General features: G+C 51.9%; 2 protein-coding genes across 5 annotated transcripts in view; one reads left to right on the top strand and one right to left on the bottom strand.

Moving 5' to 3' along the window:
* Window positions 1-212: 212 nt before the first annotated feature.
* TNNC1 (troponin C type 1 (slow)) lies at window positions 213-4,431 on the bottom strand. Of its 2 annotated transcripts, none has more exons than XM_015569178.1 (6): window positions 4,239-4,431; window positions 1,615-1,645; window positions 1,250-1,396; window positions 865-979; window positions 503-639; window positions 213-421 (listed from the first exon to the last, which is right to left on the bottom strand). In XM_015569178.1, the coding sequence occupies exons 1-6, from the start codon at window positions 4,410-4,412 to the stop codon at window positions 390-392; spliced, it is 636 nt and encodes a 211-aa protein (XP_015424664.1). In that variant the 5' UTR covers window positions 4,413-4,431; the 3' UTR covers window positions 213-389. The 2 variants fall into 2 exon arrangements, with proteins under 2 accessions (XP_015424664.1, XP_006771889.1); XM_006771826.2 differs by lacking the exon at window positions 4,239-4,431 and adding an exon at window positions 3,097-3,197 and having other exon boundaries at window positions 219-421.
* Window positions 4,432-5,762: 1,331 nt separating this feature from the next.
* Window positions 5,763-19,031, top strand: part of NISCH (nischarin) — a 31,192-nt gene continuing 17,923 nt past the window's right edge. For all 3 annotated transcript variants that reach the window (XM_006771827.2, XM_015569180.1, XM_015569181.1), the window contains exons 1-7: window positions 5,763-5,792; window positions 6,770-6,853; window positions 7,548-7,730; window positions 15,062-15,110; window positions 16,142-16,305; window positions 16,660-16,755; window positions 17,956-18,051. In XM_006771827.2, the coding sequence (XP_006771890.2) occupies window positions 5,778-5,792; window positions 6,770-6,853; window positions 7,548-7,730; window positions 15,062-15,110; window positions 16,142-16,305; window positions 16,660-16,755; window positions 17,956-18,051 (687 nt within the window). In that variant the 5' untranslated portion in view covers window positions 5,763-5,777. The remainder of the gene's footprint in view (window positions 5,793-6,769; window positions 6,854-7,547; window positions 7,731-15,061; window positions 15,111-16,141; window positions 16,306-16,659; window positions 16,756-17,955; window positions 18,052-19,031) is intronic.

Genomic DNA, 19,031 nt, shown 5'->3' on the forward strand with positions numbered 1-19,031 from the left:
GGCATGAGTAGTTATAGAAAGGAGGCAGCGAGGTACAGAGCATGGTAGTCTCTGATCCACCCTAACACCCCCTACAGAAGGCAATGTGTAGGGGTGGCTGGAGCCTGGGCTCTGGGATAGGAAGGAAGTGGTCCTCAGGGCAGGAGTAAACACTGGCTGCGGAAATGTCCACAGGTCCTCCTCTCCCCCGAAGGAAAGCCAGACACCAGGCCTCCAGGGAGCAGGGTTTTATTTGTATTCCCTAGGACAGGGCTGGGGAGGGAGCCAGGGAGGACCCTCAGTCAAGGACACGGCCAGGATCACATCCTGGGGACCCTGGCCCCATGCTCCACCCCAGGGCCCAGCGGGAGTTGAAAGGTGGTACTGCAGCTCTGGGCGAAGGTCGGCATCTACTCCACTCCCTTCATAAACTCCAGGAATTCTGTGGAGAGAAGGCAGGTGTGGGTCAGAGGTGGGGGCCGCAGGGCGTGGGCAGCGGGAGATCCAGTGCACCACCCCTCACCGTCATAGTCGATGCGGCCATCGTTGTTCTTGTCGCCGTCCTTCATGAGCTCCTCGATGTCGTCCTCTGTGATGGTCTCGCCAGTAGCCTGAAGCATCACCTTCAGCTCATCCAGGTCAATGTAGCCATCAGCGTTTCTGCAGGGAGTGGGGGCAGGGGAGGTCTCAGGGCCGCTCGTGGGGGCCAAGGAGGGGAAGAGGCAGCCCCACCCACGACCCAGGGAGGGAGGCAGGCAGAGCGGGGATGAGGTACCCCACTCCCTCATTGCACAGAATGGGAGACCGAGACCTGGAGGCCATAACACTGTCCCTTTCCCCAGCTCTATCAGCGTTGGGGTCAGAGGTCAAGGGTCACACACTTACTTGTCAAACATGCGAAAGAGATCAGATAGCTCCTCTTCAGACTTCCCTTTACTGTCATCCTTCATGCACCGAACCATCATGACCAGGAACTCCTCGAAGTCTACTGTGCCACTTCCTGAGGGGTGGAGGGCATGGCCATCAGAGAGGAACAGTCAGAACAGCTGGTATAGCCCTTGGCCCTAGACCCCGGTGTTCTCACTGCATCCACCCATCAACTCCACGAGGAAGGTGGTCATTATACCCATTTTATATAGGAGACGACTGAGGCTCAGAGGCTAAACAGCTCCTTCAGGAGCACAGAGTAGTAAGTGGCAGAGCCAGGATTCGGATCCCCAGGGGCCTGTGGAGCTATGGGTCGGGGGCCTGGCGGGGCAGAGGGGCTTACCATCCTCGTCCACCTCATCAATCATCTCCTGCAGCTCCTCCGGGGTGGGGTTCTGGCCCAGCATCCTCATCACCTTGCCCAGTTCCTTGGTGCTGATGCAGCCGTCCTCAGCGCCCAGCACGAAGATGTCAAAGGCTGCTTTGAACTCTGCGTCCGATGCGGGACGGGGAGTAGAATGGCCAGGGCTCAGCAGCCAGGACCCCAGATGGCCAGACCCCTGGGATCACTTACCAACCTGCCCACTTCCCTCTGAGACCTCTGAGGTCACAGCAAGAGAGACTCCAGCATCTGGTTTCCAGCCTGGGGTCCTCATGCTCCCCAAGCCCGGCCCTGTTGCCCCCCTATATGCATGTTGGGGAACTCACCATTTTTCTGCTCTTCTGTCAGCTGCTCTACCTAGAGAGGAAAAGAGGTCTCAGGATGCAGGCTCAGGCTCTCGCTGCTGTTGAGGAAACCAACCCATTTCACAGGTGGGACAAGTGAAGCCAGGAGAGGCAGGCCATTTCCAGGTCACTGAGACCTCAGTCCTTCCTTTCTGCCCCCAAAGCCCTTTGGTGACCCAGCTGGCCTCACTGAGGGTAGGCTCAGGGCCAGGGTGGCAGGTGGGCACCCCCTCTAGGACCAAGGTGACCCTGAGTAACAATAGTCAGTGACCACTCAATGCCCTATCAGCCTCCCTGCTGAAACCTAAGCTGGGTGGCCCCAGGGACAGCTGTCCCTCAGGTTGAGACAATAACACCAGTGTGGGGGCAGGTAAAGCCACTCACTGTAACCTGACCAGAGTGGCCGCTGGGCTATTTTTAACGGGGGACAAAGTTAAACCTGGTGATTGTTCTGGGGACTCTGGCATGCAAGGGGGTGGGGCAGCGTTATCTGGCCCCCTGGCCTGCTGGTGCCTCAGGAGCCAAAATTAGTCCCCAGCCCCGCCAGGCCTTGTATGGACACGGGCAGAGGGCTGCTCCCCCCAGCTCCATGGACTCCTGTGGGCGAGGCAGGGGCACCCCGAGCCAGCTGTAGCCCCTCCCTGCCCAGCAGTGGGGCCACAATCCTGGGGCTGAGAGAAGGATTCCTTTGGAGACAGTTGCCTGTGTCAGATGTCCTTGTCCCTGGGGCATGGGGAGGTCAGCAAACTAACCCCCGCACTGAGATGGAATAGCATCTGAAGCCCCTCAGTGACCACAGAACCTTTCAGGGACTGGGGTGACCACTCTCCAGCCCTAACCCCAGGCTAAGCCACTGAGCCCTGAGCCTGCCAGGCCAGATGGAAGCTTCGGCTTCTGTTCCTTCTTCCCGGCTCTCCCCGATGCCCAGTCCTTCCTTGCCTGTCCCAAACTTTAAAGCCCCTTCCCCAGCTCAGGATTCAGCTATGCAGCCCCCTCCTCACAACCCCTATGACCCCCTCCACCGCATCTTCAGCCAGCCCAGGGGCTGGCGGGGGCTGGGGGGTCATGAGAGTGTGAGACGCAGAATTGAGGGACAGAAATGGGTGTCTCTGGGCCATCAGAGACAGCTCAGAACAAAAAGATGGACAGATGCTGAGAAAGGCAAAGATCCAGACACAAATGCAGAAAGGCATGGCCGAGAGATAGGGACACAGACTACAGGCACTTGGAGACAGAGGCAAACATGGTGCTGAACGGTGTGACCTCCTCCTCCACCCACTCTCCAATCCCTGAATCCCTCACCCCTTCCACACCCTAGAACACCAGACCCAGCATCCCCTTGAGGGTCTGGGCTGAAAGCATGTAGGTCTCCTCCTGGGTCCCCACCACTTCCCTGGGATGACCTTGTTCCCCCACCCTGAGCGGAGTGGCTCCCCAGAGGGCCCACCCATCCCAGTCCCTCACCGCAGCCTTGTAGATGTCATCCATGCTGCCGGCTCAGAGGGCAGGCTGCTGGGGTTGCCAGGAGGCCCCGAGCTTAAATAGCCCTGCCCCGCTGCATTCCGGGCCCAGCCCACCCCTGCGCGTAGCATCCTCCCCCCCTCCCCCAGCCCTGGTGATCTCAGGCTGGCCTGAGCCCCGTGTCCTCTGTCCGAGGCAGGAAGATGAAGGGCTGTAAAGACCAGGTCTCCTACCCTTTGTTTCCCAGGGGACGCTCTGGAAAGTTTTCTTGAATGAATGAAACCATGAGCCTAGGACAGGAACTACAAAGCAGTGGGGGCCCAGGCCAGGCCTCTATACACAGCAGCTCTTCCCATCAGGGAGATGGACGATATTACTCCCGCCTTTCAGATAAGGAAACTGAGGTTCCTAGAGGGGTGATGACTTGCCCAAAGGCTGGCTGACTGGGCAGCCCCTGCCTCGGCTTAACTTCTCTGCAGTAGGGGCAGCCGTGTGCAAGGAGAGGCCTGGGAGGGAGTAGGGGCCCTGCTACAGGAAGCCTCCAACGCTAAGCTCAGAGTCCTGTGCTGTGGACCCACCTTAGGGCAGAGTAGTCGGGAGCCCTTCAGCCAGTGGAGCCAGAGGAGCCACCCCCCAGACCTCTTCTCTCATCCGAGCAGCGCTAGCTCTGGGCGTGGTCCGCTGCAGTCATCCAACAAACACACCTACAGATGCCCCATCTGTGCCAGACGCTCCCTGTCCCTCTCCAGCGGGGGTACCGCCTCCTCCTAGGTCTGAGCCGCGTCCTGGGTCGGAGCTCTCTGTGCCTGTGCTTCCCGTTCCAGCGCTGTGGCTCCTGGGTCCGGGGCCAGGCGGCCGCCCTTTTCAGCTCCGGCAGGACACCTCTGGGGAGTCTCGTGCCCCATGGACAGCACATATGCCTGCTCTCCGTCTTCACTCCCCCTCCCCATGCTGAGTTCCCATAATCGCACCTGCTCCCTGCCCTGCAAGCGGGGGCATTGCTTGAATTAACCCTCTCAATTCTCCAGTAGCCCATGACAGAGGACATGGAGTCTTGAGGAGGTGAACCAGCCCCCCAGTTACTGTTTGGGCTCTAAGCACGACTCTCCCCTCCGCTCCGTGCCCTACAGGTGGGGGGCGATTGCGTCTTCCCTTTTTCGGAGGGAGAAACTGCGGCCAGGCGACTCAGTACTTGCGTCGGGGAGACAGGGAAGTGCTAGGCCTTCTGTCCTCCTGGGCATCAAACCGTATTGCCCAGAGCACCCCGCCCCGGGCCCCAGCTTCTCCCTGGCTGCGAGGGGCGCAAAGCAGGTACGCATGGCGCAAAGCAAGTACCGACGGCGCAAAGCAGGTACCCACGGCGCAGGCGGAAAGGCCCGCGCGGCCTGCGCACGCGCGCTAGAAGCCAGGGAAGTGCTAGGCCTTCTGTCCTCCTGGGCATCAAACCGTATTGCCCAGAGCACCCCGCCCCGGGCCCCAGCTTCTCCCTGGCTGCGAGGGGCGCAAAGCAGGTACGCATGGCGCAAAGCAAGTACCGACGGCGCAAAGCAGGTACCCACGGCGCAGGCGGAAAGGCCCGCGCGGCCTGCGCACGCGCGCTAGAAGCGCGACGACCAGGGGAGAATGGGTGGGGGCCACGATGTGGAGGAGGGCTGGGATGGAGGGGCCTAGGGAGGGACCCCCAGGAGGGGTTTGAGGAGGGGCGCGTGCGGGAGGGGAGGCTCGGTTTGGGGAGGCTCTAGGGGTAAAGGGAGGGAGAGCGGGGGGATCGGGGTCTAGATGAGGCAGAGGCGTCTCTAGAGCCTCAGGCCTGGAGGGGCGCCATCCCAGGGGGATAGGCCAGGGGGTTCGGGAGGGGGGCCAGGGGTGGAATTGGGGACCCTGCAGGTCCTGAAGGAGTGGGGCGGGGCCTTGGCCTGGGGAGCCAGGGGTCGCAGTTGGGATTTGCTCTCAGGTGAGGACGAGTTGCGTTCGGGGCCCCCAGGTCCTGGGGGTCTGGCAGGGACGAGGAAGGGGGAGGGCTGGGACCCGGACACGGGGGATTGAGGGGTCGCTCAGGGCTGAAAACGCGAGACCCAGGAGCCTTAGGGTCTTCATAGCCTTGGGAGCAAGTTGGGCAGCAAGCCCCGACCCCACCCCCAACCTCCATCCCCTCGCGCGCGCACACACACTCCGAGGCTGTGGGAGAGACGGGGGATAGGAAATGGGGGAGTCCCCGACTGTGATGGAGTTGGAGGCCCTCCTGGGAGGCTGCCGGGGTGGGGGTGACGGAGCACCTCCCCGCCTCCTGTCCTTTGTTCCCACAGGGTGGGGGGCTCCGGCCCTGCCTCGGTCCCATCCCCTTGGCCTCCGTCCTAGCCCGCCTCCTGAGGGCCATTCCTCTGGCTCTTTCTGCCTTTTTGGGCGGAAGGGAGGGGAGGGATGCTGCCAGGCTGGGAAGAGGGGCAGCGGGCGGATCCTGGAGCAACAGGCCGGCCCTGGAGAAATGGCTTCTCCTCTATGGAGGCTTCGCTGAGCGGAAGATTTTCTCCTCCCCCTTCCCCGCTTGCTGCAGAGAGGGGCGGGGCACTAGGGGTCCTCCTCTGGGTGCGGGTGAGGTCTCTAAGCCAATGGCTGGCCGGCCATCACCCTTGGGCTGCGCCCCAAAAAGCTCTCTATTCCACCGCGCCGAGCCCCTCCTTTGAATGGGTGTGGGCAAGGTGGGTGATCGGGCCTAGCCTACCATTTTGTCTCCAGGTGTGCTGAGTTGATTCGTAATATACCTACCTTTTCATTGAACACTTGCTGCAAAGCATTTTCATGCATTACCTTATATTATTTGACTACCTTATTTGATCCTTAAACCTATAGATTTTAAGATGGAGGAACAGAGGCTCAGTGAAAATTCAGCTCCCAGTCACTTATGTACGTGACTCATACATAAGTCACAGCCAGGGAATGGCAGAGCACGTTTTGAATCCACGTCTTCCTTGACTCCAAGGCCCAGTCCCCTAACCGCTAAGCCATTTTGCCTTCTGTTACGGCTTAATAATTCATCACCACTCCTTTACCTGCCCCCGCCCCCATCCCCATCAGCTTCTTCGTGCCTTGACTCTTGATTCAGCAGCAGCAACCACAGCTGTTAACCAGCTGAAAAGATTGGAAACAGGCTTGCTTCCAGGATATAGGCAGGGCACCTGGGAAAAAATGCAGTAGGAAAGCTGGCCCTGCCAGACCTGGTGTTGTTCTGCCTCGGAACGGGTGGCTTTACCTGAAGCTCCGGTTGGATTGGGCTTTGAATTATCTGGAGAATGGAGGCAAAAAACTAAAGAGATGGCTTGATACGATAGTCTCCTTCTCTGTTCCTCACTGTTGGGTAGAGCCACAGACTTACCCCGAGTGCCTGCCAGATCGTGCTGGGACCATGGAGGAGGCTGAGGCTGGGGGGGGGAGGGGGGCTGCTTCGCAGCAAGAGTCAGGTGCAGCCTAGCTTTGGCTGCAGGGGTGGGGGGTGTTGAGAGGGTCTGTGAGGGTGGGGGGGAGGGGGGCTGCTTCGCAGCAAGAGTCAGGTGCAGCCTAGCTTTGGCTGCAGGGGTGGGGGGTGTTGAGAGGGTCTGGGTGACCCTCAGCTATTGATGGGGGTGAGGCGGGACTCTGCTGTCACTGACCAGGAAGGGCTGCCTGCTTTCCCTTTTAGGTTTACATCATTCAGGTCACCGATGGCAACCATGAATGGACAGTCAAGCACCGCTACAGCGACTTCCATGACCTCCATGAAAAGGTAATGAGAGCTAGGGGACTTTAGGCCAAGTTCCCATTGTGCCACAGATTCGTTTTAGGGCAAAACAGACTCCATGCCTATAGTGTTCTTTAATAAGCAAGTTTACTAATTTAATTGCCAAAACAGCTGGTGGCTCCTGGGAGTTCAACCCTAGCATAAGGCAGTGTGTGAGGAGCATATTTGAACTTTAGTTTTAAGGTAGCCAGTCCTAGCTTAGATGTGAGATGCCGGGACAGTTTCTTGGGCGAGGGAATAGGTTTTAACTTGCTTGACCTGACTATAGCTATTCCATAATCTGTACTTTAAAACTGGCTGTGACTCCATGTCTTCCTTTGCTTTTGGGAAGAGATGCCTTTCTCTGGGTCATCTGTAGTCTGAGGGTTTTAAAGACAGGCCACCACCCTGATTGTTTTCATTCTTGTTTGGAGAAAATGGTGATTTTAAGGGTCTGGAGATCTCCTTTTCTAAATGTCTCCAAATGGAGCTTCCTGTTTGGGATTATGCTGGCGTTTCTCATATTCACAAGCTTGATGAGGCCAAGCCCAGGTGCCCTGCTTTGATCACTAATCATGGTACAGCTGCCACGAGGGGCTGTGGAAGTCAAGACAAGCATCTGCCTTCAGGCTGCTAGCCTTGATCTTGCAAAGACCAGAACCTCTTGGTTTGTGGTTGACATGCTTATGTTTTTTTACAGCTTGTTGCAGAAAAGAAGATTGATAAAAATCTGCTTCCACCCAAAAAGATAATTGGGAAAAACTCAAGAAGCTTGGTGGAAAAGAGGGAGAAGGATTTGGAGGTCTACCTCCAGACACTCCTGGCCACCTTCCCCGCCGTGGCCCCCCGAGTGCTGGCTCACTTCTTGCATTTTCAGTTCTATGTAAGTTCCTCTCAGGTTTTCTCTTTCCCCTGCAAGCCCACAACCACCTGAGCTCAAGGCAGCACACCTCAGCTTTGAAGAAAGGTGGGCTGGAGTTTGATCCTGAGGTTAGAAGATGGAGGACCAGCACCCTGGCGGGGATGGGGTGTGGGTAGAGCATGTTCATGGACAGACTTACCTTACATTAGACAGACTATGACTACAGAGAGATTTTCCTGCACCACTGGCACTTTGGTTAGCAAAAGTGGGTGGTTAAGGCAGGTTTCCATCCAAATGGATTGGGGTAGATTAGAAACAGCTAACACCTGGCATAGACCATAGTGTTGAGTTGTTGGCTCACAGTCAAGACTCATTAAGGGATAGTTTGTGCTGGTAGCATTGCCGTCTGGAGGCATTGTCAGGTACGGTGTGAGTGAGGGTAGGTGGCTTCCTCTGTATGTTTGGGAGCAGCTCTGCACCCCCTTCTGTGTGGAGGAACAGCTTTCATGGCCACTGGTGACAAGATGGGCTTTAAGGAGGGAAGTTTGGCAATGAAACCGAAACATTAAAAGCACTAACAATTCCACTTTTTATTTTTTATTGATTTGAGAGGGAGGGAGAGAGAATGAGAGAAACACCCATCTGTTGCTGCACTTATTTATGCATTGCATTGGTTGATTCTTGTATGTGCCCTGACTGGGGATTGAACCCAAAACCTTGATATATCAAGACACCATTCTAACCAACTGAGCTACTGGCCAGAGCACAATTCCACTTCTTAGAATTTATTCTAAGGAAAAAAAATTAGGAAACTTTGGGAAGGACTTAGGGACAGAGGTAGTCATTCCAGGATTATAGCAAGATACTGAAAGCAAAAGTCCCACAGGAGGTGATTTTTTTTTTTAATCAAGAGTACAACCAGATAATTGGATATTCTGTTAGAAAAATGATGGTGTAGCTATGGATTTATTGACATAGGAAAATAAGTGTATTACTATAGGAAAAGAGCAGACTATAAAACAGTGTGTAGAGTATGGTCCCATTTTATTAAAAAAGAGTTTTGTGAATATATTTGTCTAGGAAAACTCTAGAAGTTATACACCAAAATAATAATATTAGTTATCTCTGGGTGATAGATTTTTGAATAATTTACATTTAATTGTTTTCACTTTTTGTGCTAAAGATAGGAAAGAATCCATTCCCTTTTCAGGCTCACCTTTTAAGAAGGGACTTGAGCTGTTGTCTTAAAGGCCCAAACATGTTTAAAAAGCAATTTTTCCTGAAGTATTTTCAGAGTAAGATGGTTGAACCTTTCTTGAGTGCTAGATTGAGCCTGGGCATTCGGTCATAGCACTAGTGTTGGGCCACTAAGCTCGAAGGGGCCATGTGGGAAAGGATGGCACTTACAGATGGGAGATGCATTTATGCTTGAATTTTATTTAGCATCGACCAGCAATGTATGTGGTTAGCAGTTTCCTCGTGTAGATATCTTCTTACATTTTCTTATGTGAGGAAAAGTTCATGGCTCTTTCAGACAAACTTTTCTGGTTAGTATTTTAAGAAATACTGCACTTTGTGGAAGCTTTGATGAGCTAGTGAAGGATAGGACTTGTTAGCAGCCCTTTGGAAGTGTGATTCATTGCTTAAGACCTGGGTCTTTGAGGAGATAGTCTCTCTGGCTGCCCAGGTTTTCTCACCTCTGAGCACGGAAAGGCCTTCACTACTCTTCAGAGATGTGTTTGCCTGAGATGGGCTGGGTTGGCCCACATGTGTGGTTCTGGTTTGAGTCGTGCTCTATTGCTTGGAGCAGTATGGACATATTTAAAATTACTGTTACCAGACAGGCCCCTGGGTTATAATTCCAAGGTGTTAAAAGGTACATAATTGACCATTCAATTACATAAGGGTTTTTCAACCTTTCTCAACATTTAGGGCTGGATAATTGTTGTGAGGGCTGTTTGTGCACTTTTTAGCAGCACCTCTGGCCTCTACCCACTAGCTGCCAGTAGCACCTCTCCCGCTCACTTAATCACAACCACAAAGTGTCTGCAGACTTTGCCAGATATCCCCCTGAGGGGCAAAATTGCACCTGATCTAGAACCACTGGATTCGATCTTCCAATGAGTTTGAACAAAGAGGTCCTAAAGATTTGTCAGCCTTTTCTACTCTACTGTCTGGGAGCTCTTAGAGAATGTTTCTCTCAACCTCTGTCCCATTTGTGTCCTCTCTGAAATTGTTCCCAGCATGGTCCACCTTGGGGGACTGACATTGAACAGGGTGGGCCCAGGGAACCCTATTTGGCTGAGGTGTGGATTTTTTTTTTTAAATATATTTTATTGATTTTTTACAGAGAGGAAGGGAGAGAGCTAGAGAGATAGAAACATCGATGAGAGAGAAACATCAATCAGCTGCCTCCTGCACATCTCCTACTGGGGATGTGCCCGCAACCCAGGTACATGCCCTTGACCGGAATCGAACCTGGGACCCTTCAGTCCGCAAGCCGATGCTCTATCCACTGAGCCAAACCGGTTTCGGCGAGGTGTGGATTTTTTAAAAATTGAGATATAATTCACATACCAAAAAATGCATCTTTAAGTGTACAGTTCCTGATTTTTAGTATACTCACAAAGTTGTGCATCTTTCACCGCTACTAATTCTAGAACATTCATCACCCCAAAATGGAGTTCTGTACCCATCAGCAAAGTCATTTCCCATCCTGCCCTGCCCTAGCCATCGCTACTTCTGTCTCCGTGGTTTCACATGGCTTTTGTGATGGGCTTCTTTCACTTGGCGTAATGTTTCCAGATTATAGCATAAGGTCCTTTCATATTGTAGCAGAAATCAGTACTTTGGTATTTTCATGGGCTGAATAGTCTATTGTTGGGCTCTATCACATTTTGTTTATGCATCAGTTGATAAACATCTGGATGTTAACATTTTTGGACTATTATGAATGCTGCTGCTATGAACATTCATATAGAAATTTTTGTGTGGACATGTTTTGTTTCCGTTGAGTATGTAGTGAAAGTGGAATTATTGGGTCATATGATAACTGTTTAACTTTTTGAGCAGCTGCCTAATTTTTTTCCAGAGCAGCTGCACCATTTGACATTCTCACCGGCAGTGTGTATGTTCTTATCTCCCCACATCTTGCCAACACTTGTCACTGTTCATTTTTTGATAGCGGTAGCTCATTATGGTTTTGATTTATGTTTCCCTAATGTTGAGCCTCTTTTCATATGCTTATTGGTTATTTGCATATCATTGGAGAAAATACTCAAAACTTTTGCACTTCTAAAAATTAAGTTATTTGTCTTTTTTTGTTGTTGAGCTGTAGTTTTTTGTATATTTTGGATATTAGACCCTTATTAGAAATGTGATATGCAGATATTTTCTTCCATTGTATGGATTGTCTTCATTTTCTTGATAGTGTACTTTGAAACACACAAGTTTTAGATTATGGTGAAGTACATTTTATTTTATTTTTCTTTATTAGTGTCAATATCTTGCCTAACCCAAGTTACAAAGATTTACAACTATGCTTTCTTCTATGAATTTTATAATTTTTGCTCTTATGTTTAGGTCTTTGATCCGTTTTGTGTTGTCCATGGTGTGAAGTAGGAGTCCAACTTCTTTCTTTTGCAGCATGGATTTTAATGGCAAGGAAGAGAGCATTGCTTCTTTCCCACCAACTCTGACATGAGGCATCTGGAGGTTGGTGCAGCCCTGAGTTGCAGTGAGAGGGCACTGGGCCTGTTGCTGTGCTGGCTCTCTTCAGATAGTTGTGCCCCCATACCTGGACCTTTAATGACAGACCTCATCCAGGACCCTAGAGCAGAGGTTTTCAAATTCAATGAAGTGGAATCCCCCAGTAGAATTCCAGCACCCCATTTTGGGGTAGGCTGTGTAACTGTGGACTTGAGAGGTAGGCAGAGCCAAGTTATCTCAGCCCAGCTGCTTCCAACTCAGGCATCTAACCTCTCTGTGTCCCAGTTCCTCTTGTGTGAGCTGGAGAGTGGTGGCCCTGGTTCCTGAGGATTGTAGGGGATGATGCAGTGAAGGTAGAGAGCCTGAAAGAGCAATGGCCCCTGGCTGGGCACACCAGGTGCCAGCCAGTACCAGCTGTCCTGGTAAGGAAAGGCCCTCAGTTGTCTTCAAAGGTGGCATTTATATCATTTTCTTATTTTAAAGCCAATTGGTTAGAACAAAGACATTTTTTGAAATTTGAAATCAGGAGCTGTGATGGAACTGTTACCATCTTTACATCAGCCTTAGCATTCCCATCCATCATTTGTTTTAGTTGCAAAGTACTGAGCCTGTACATTATAACAGATTTCTTTGCAACTCACAGTCTTGGAGCTCTGTTCAGTTAAAGTTTAGGCTTGAATTCCTCAATGGGGAATTTTTACTTAGAGTTGAATGGCACGTAGTATAGCTGTTCCTGCTGTAATGCCTCTTCACAGACATGAAGTGAAAGTTATACAGGGACACACACATGAGCATGTGTGTGTAAACCATACAATGATGTGTAACAGCCCCTCATTAATACCCCATTGAGCGTTTTGCTCAAGCATGTGCTCAGGCATCAGGCTGTCCTGGGGTTGTGCATTAAGTGCAGGTGTATGTGTTGTGGGGTGCAGTTGGTCATGGGTCTCCACATAGGCAGACACACTCAGTCAGAATGGTAGTTGCAGAGCCACAGCCCAACTAGTTTATGGTGTGTTTGTGTGCAGTTCACACTGCTGCCCAAGGCTGCACACCAATACATGATCCTTGCAGGAACCTGATCAATTGGTCTAGAGCAGCGGTCGCCAACCTTTCAGTCCTCATGGACCACCAGTGGTCCGCGGACCACCAGTTGGCGACCGCTGGTCTAGAATACACTTGGGGGTGGGTGTTCTAGTTTGTAAGCATAGCTAATAATATTTTTAATTGATGTTTTTATTGAGGTAGAAAGAATGTCTTTTTAAAAAATACATTGCAATTCAGATATTCATGGCACCGTGAAGCACTTCAGGTCCCTTCAGCTCAGGCTGGGTGGGGCACGTGGGGAGTCATCTGTCCCTGAAGGTGACCTCCTGGCGGTATCTGCAGAGCTTTGACTGGGCCCCCCAGGCCCCACTTACTGCCTGGCCAGAGGGGTGCTTGATTCTGCACACCTTTGCTATGCACACAGGCTGCAGTATGGCCAGAATACTCTCTGAGGAGACCAGTGCTGGAGGCATTTCTTTGTTGCTCCCCTGATTAAGAGTCTCCCAAGGTGAAGATCAGCCTGGAAAACTGAAGTAGATAGTGTGGCAGCTGTCTGCACTTCCTGTGCCCCAAGGCATGGGCCCTTGGCTCTCAGCTTTCTGTGTTTCTGGTCATTCCAGCCCTGTCTCCCTAGTGGGATTGGCACAGACACCAGCTGCCTGAAGAAATGTAACTTTGAGGGTGGGGTTGTTAGGTACTGATGGAGGGCAGGGAGCCCTTTTCCCCTGGGAGACCTCCTAGGAGCTCCAGAGTGAATCACACAGGGTGCAGGGGCTCAAGCTGTTTAGAACTCTCTCAAGGCTCTTGAGGCAATCCTGACTGCATGGGGGAGGCGGAAGTGCAGATTTGGAGGCAGAGCTTGGTTCTCAAAACTGTTGGTAGGGAAACGGGCCTTTGGATTCAAGGACTTCCGAATCTTCAGTTCTTCACAGCAGCCAAGGAAAATGTAATTGAGTTTAAGTTGTGAGAGACTGGAGTTGAACTCCAGTGTGAACAGGCATCCTCTCCCCTTTCTGGCGCTCTCCTGCTCGGAGCCTGCTCTGTCCCTCTGGTGGCCCTTTTACATTAGACCCTGCGTCTTGGCACACTCTGAGCCCAGTAATGCTTGGGCTATGTTTGCTCATTTTTTTTCCTTTTTGGCTTTTTGTCTGTGTGTGTGTGTGTGTGTGTGGAGGTGATCTCAAAGTTATTCTCACACAATACATAAACTGAATTTCAAGCAGATTACAAGAAATAAACATATTTTTAAAAGATACCATAAAGTACTAAAAGAAAACATTAGAAAAATATTGGTATAATCTTGGAGTCGGGGAAGAGGACCCGGAAGTCACAAAGGAAAAGAATGACAGGTTAAACAACCTACAAATGAAAACGCTCTGCATGTCAGGAAAACCACTAGGGTCAGTGGAGAAGGCATGCACAGACAGGGAGAAGGTGTTTGCAGCGTATACATACCCACTGTGTATAAAAGGTGAGAAAGAGACCAACAAACCAAACAGAAAACAGGAAAAGCACTGCCTGTTTCCGCTAACCTGGTGCCTTCTGAGTCCTGGAAATGTGATTTGCACGTCCTGGTGGCAGAGATGTTCCTGTGAGTTATGAAGGCAGTTGTGCAGCCTCCATCTGGACCTGTTTATGAAAAGTCCTGTTGGCTGCCACCCGTCAATTAGTTAAAATCCTTACCTGTAGGATGCGGGACTGAGGGCCTGCAGGCCCTGCCAGCCCCACAATGACACCACTAAAGTGCTGAAGCAATCGGTTGTTACAGAGAGGCTTCAAGGCCAAGTGCTGGGGCGTGTGGCTTCGCTAGTTCCTAGCTACATAGGACTGGAGAAGTTACAGCACCTCCCACCTCTGTTTGCTCATCTGCGAAGCAGGTTTCAAAATAATGTCTCCCCCACGTAGGGCGTTGGGAGGATTAGTGAGCCACCACATGGCAAGTACTTGGGCCATTGCCCAGCGTGAATTTGCACCTCAGAATGTGACTGAAAGCTTGTCCTTGTCATGTCTCCGTCACCATTCTGAAAGGAAGTTCTTTCCTGCCGCTTTCTCGTGGCCCCGGGGCCACGTGGTACTGTTCCAGGGCCTGACAGGTGAGCTCGCTCTTTCCTAGGACACCTTTGGAACGTGTCAGAGGGTTGGCTCTCGAAGCTGTCTTATCGCACAGGGTTCATGGGAGCCCTTTTCCAGGGGAAGCAGGGCTTCCTCTCTACCATGCCCTCCTCGGATCTCCCAGGGCCGGTGTTGGGAGCTGCTGGCTTCCTGGCCAACGCTTGGCATAGCCAAGCTTTGCCAGCCTCCTGAGCCTCGTGTTCTCGGCCAGTGCCTCTGTGAGTTTGAAGTTGCAGCATTAGTCTGGTTTCTGTTCTGCTTTTGAGGAGACATTTTAAATGTCCATATAACTGGAAATATTGAGTTTCCCCTTCTTAGGCACCTGGATTTGTGATAGGTTTACACTCCTTTATTTTGTCTGACTTTCTGGAGAGCTGGTGTTGCAATAGCAGAGGCGGTAGATAGGGAGTGTGCAGGGCCTAATGACTGTGCAAATTCCAGTGACGAGGGGCAGGGGATCTCCTAACTGGGTCTTGTTTTCTCTGCAGGAGATAAATGGCATCACTGCTGCACTGGCTGAGGAGCTCTTTGAAAAAGGTATCTGCCAGGGGTCCCCGAAATACTGGTGTAACTTACTCAGCATTGTTAGGTGGCCAGGGGCGTGAGATGGCACAGAACTCCCATCTCTTGGGCTGTGCTGAGTGAATCCTAGCCAGGGCTCACCTCCCTGGAGTTGCCCAAGTCCCTGAATCTGTTCCCAGCCACGCCTGCCTGCCTACCTGCCCTGCTGGCAGCCAACTGTGAGGAGTTGGGGGTCCTTCACCTTGGGACTCTCAGGTTCTTGTCTTAGGGGTAACCCCAAGCTCAGGATCTAGTTCAAAGCCCTATGGTGGAATTTTGGAAGGTGAGAGCATTGTGCCCTCTTGCATCTGGTTTGTCCTTACCTAAAAGTGATCAGATGGCAAACAGAGGCTGAGTGTGGGTCATGGACCTGCAGCAGAGCATGGTTACAGTACCTAACATGTGAGGTGTGCTTCCTGTGTCCAGCCTGGTGTTCAGCATCTTACTGCCATGCCACCTCCTCTTTCTCCTTTGGGGGGGTGCAGATGAGGGCACTGAGGCTGAGAGGCTCGGTGATCTGCTTGAGGATACATGCCTGGAAAGAGCAGAGTGAGGACCAAATGCCAGTCTGGCTGGCTCAGAACCCCCGCCTGCTCTCAGGCCCTACACTGTGCTGGCATCTGAGGCTTCACCTAACTGAGATGCCTGTATCTTGGAGGTTGCAACATAGGTCTGTTGTCCACAGTGCTGCCTTGCATCAGCTTTATCCTGGCTTAATGCGTCAGGTTTTTAACAGTCTCACCTCAGTGAGGTTCCCCAGGCACACATCCCCATGGCCCTTCCCTCCTTGGTAATCCCATGTTCTGGGTGTGCCCTGTGCCCCATGAGTTCAGGAGGGCAGCTGCTCCTGTGTGCCCAGAATGGTGGCTTTGTCCTGACGTGGTGCAGTGCCATAGCAGGTGCTTGCCAAATGCTTGTTAACTGTTAGCCAGGTGGGCAGACGCCCTGGCCGCTTGACTAGGACAGGGCTGGAGGTGGATGCTCACCCTCGGGTATGGCTATTGCAGGAGAACAGCTCCTGGGGGCCGGCGAGGTCTTTGCCATCAGGCCTCTGCAGCTCTATGCGGTCACTGAGCAGCTGCAGCTGGGAAAGCCCACGTGTGCCAGTGGCGACGCCAAGACTGACCTTGGGCACATCCTGGACTTCACCTGTCGCCTTAAGTACCTTAAGGTAAGTGTAGCAGCTCACTTGTAGACGTGGTGGGCATACAGCCAGCATGGGGCCTAACAGCTCACTGGCTGGCGATGTGCGTGAAAGAGGCGGGGTGGGCCATCCCGGGAAGGAAGGCCACTTTTGTGTTCTTGGCACTGAGCTTCTGGCTGTGAGCACTAGGGGGCAGTCATGACCCAATGTCCCTTGCTTTAAACTTCAGCTTTAGCCTGCTTTGTTGACGGGGTACATGCCCACCATGCCTCATTGCCAGGCAGATCTTCAAGTCGGGGCAGTTGCTGCAGCACTGCCCGGTGAACATGGACAGGGAGCCATGTGGCAGCATCCCTGACTCAAGCCATATCTGTGCTGCAGGTTTCTGGCACAGAAGGACCTTTTGGGACCAGCAACATTCAGGAGCAGCTGCTGCCTTTTGATCTGTCAATATTCAAGTCTCTTCATCAGGTGGAGGTAAGGCCCTGGGCCCTGGAGTGCAGGCAGGGCTGAGGCCTGCACAGGGATCATCTTGCTTATGAATAACTGGACCTAATTGTAAGGCAGTTACTCTGGTGTTTGTTAGTAGGTGGCAGGTTTCATCTAGGGGAGTAAGGCCAGCCTGAAGGCAGAGAAGGAGGGGCTCTGCTGCTCTTGGCTGCCTGCATATCTCTGCCCAGCATGGGCAGCATTTGAACAGGATGGAGCACCAGTGCCCACCCCTTTCGGGCCTCCTCGTTCGAGTTGAAGTGCCGAGAAGTCATCCTGAGGCTCAGGCAGAGCTAGTTCAGGTCTTTCCCAGGGCAGGTCAGCAGAGGGCTTTGAGTTCTCTACCTTCTGGCACGCCTATGCATAACTCTGCATTACTCACTGCTGAACATTTGGGTTCAGGATGCCCGTTTTGTCATTTTTAAAATGAAAGAGGGACTCTGTAACGAATGATACAAAATGTGTTAAAGCATCAATTTCTCAAGCATGGCCCTTGTGTGCAGCCCTGTGCCCCATGTTTGATGTATACTCCTTGGTGGATTCTTCCTAAAAGCCCTGTAAAGTGGGCACTTTTATTCCCCTTTTATAGTTGAGAAAGCTGAGGCTTAGGGAGGTTAGGAAGTTTGGCCAGGACCATGTGGTTAATGAGGGGAAAGCTGGGATCTCAGTTCAGCTGATCCCAACACTAGAACCTCTGCTACACATTGGACTATTCTGCCTGCAACATTTTGGACTTTTCTCCAACCTGGAGGACTGCTTCCCTTGGGGGGAACTTGTGGGAACCGACCAGTGCAGGCCAAGTGAGGACAGAGAAGTCAGAGGGGTACCCAGCCCAGCTTTGCCCACCCCCCCCTTCCCGCCCCCTCATAGGACAGCAGACACTGGGGGAGTGGGGCAGGGTGAACAGGAGGGTCCATCGTGTTCACTGTGCTTCAGAGGCCCCTTGCTCTCAGCTCTGATCTCTGTGGCCCACACTTACTGTCCACCTGGCAAGCCCCAAGCAGCCCCTACACGGAAAATGGAATTCATGGTTCATTGTGAGTCTTACCAGGTTCTTCAGATGCTGTTTAGCCAGCACTAAAAGCTGGGAAAGGAGAGACTTAGGATTTGAATCACCTCTTGCCACTACCCAAGGCTTCTGTTCGATAAGTGATGCCGTTCCTGAGACATGACTGTTCCTTGTTCCAGATAAGCCACTGTGATGCCAAGCACATCCGGGGACTGGTCGCCTCCAAGCCCACCTTAGGCACGATGAGCGTGCGCTTCTCAGCAACCTCGATGAAGGCGAGTACCCCGTTTCTTGCCTGGAGATGTCTGTAGGGCAGGGTTCTGCGCTGTGGTCCCCCCCACCGAGGGTGGGAGTGCACATCACCACTGTCAGAAACCAGAAGCTGAACCTTCCTAGGCCTGGGTAGCCATCCACTCATGGGAGACCTTCCAGCACTTAGCAACGCCTGGGATGCTTTAGTCCACATCTTCATCAGAAATCACGCTGTTAAACAAGATATTTTAAGGAACTGGGTCCCTCACCCCCTGCCCTCAAAAAAAAGTCACTGGTGTTTGATGAGCAAAGTGTTAAGCAGTGGCAACTGGCAGGACATTTATAGCTAGATTGATATAAATGTTTCTCTAAGCTTAAAAAGCCCTGACTTAGCACTCGTTTGTGTCTTGTTCTTAGTGGACTTAAAGGAGACAGGTGAGGCTGTGGATATGTTAGGCTCTGATGTTTGTATATAAGCCACAGTAATACTCAAATTGAGAATGTAAGAGATTTCTTTTCTATTTGCCATTTTATGAATTTCATCTTAGTAATGTTAAAATTCTCCAGAAAAGCATAGTGGCAACTTTTATGACTTAGACTGTCAGACCAAGATTTAGGTTTGGTAAAATTTGAGGCTTACTAAAAGAAGACTTGTGTCAAGAGCAAGGGTGTCAGGCAACCTTGTCTCTCTCCGAAGCACTTCCTGCCGCCTGGCTCACGGGGCTCAAAATGATCCATCGAGAGAAGAGAAGTCTTATGGGCATGAAATGTCAAAATGAGGAGGCCTGCCTCCCTCCCCTTCAATGGTGCTGCCCCTGTGCACTGTGCTGCTTTCTCAGCATTGTTGGACTTGAATCCTGTGAAGTAATGGTTAAAAGGGCCTGCTGTCCACAGTGGGGACCACAGTGCCAGCTTGGAAAGCACAGTTGCCTGGAAACACCATGAATTCTGACCTTTAACCTCTGAGATTTAAACCAGAAAAGGCATCACCATATATATATAT

Source organism: Myotis davidii, unplaced genomic scaffold (genome assembly GCF_000327345.1).
Source record: "Myotis davidii unplaced genomic scaffold, ASM32734v1 scaffold725, whole genome shotgun sequence".
NCBI lineage: Eukaryota > Metazoa > Chordata > Mammalia > Chiroptera > Vespertilionidae > Myotis > Myotis davidii.

Excerpts from the sequence above, each read along its gene's own strand:
- TNNC1 (XM_015569178.1), bottom strand. The coding sequence starts at position 4,412 with ATGCGTACCTGCTTTGCGCCCCTCGCAGCCAGGGAGAAGCTGGGGCCC. Across the intron at positions 1,397-1,614 it reads GACAGAAGAGCAGAAAAATG|AGTTCAAAGCAGCCTTTGAC; the intron begins GTGAGTTCCCCA and ends CATCGGACGCAG. Across the intron at positions 422-502 it reads TGGCCGCATCGACTATGACG|AATTCCTGGAGTTTATGAAG; the intron begins GTGAGGGGTGGT and ends TTCTCTCCACAG.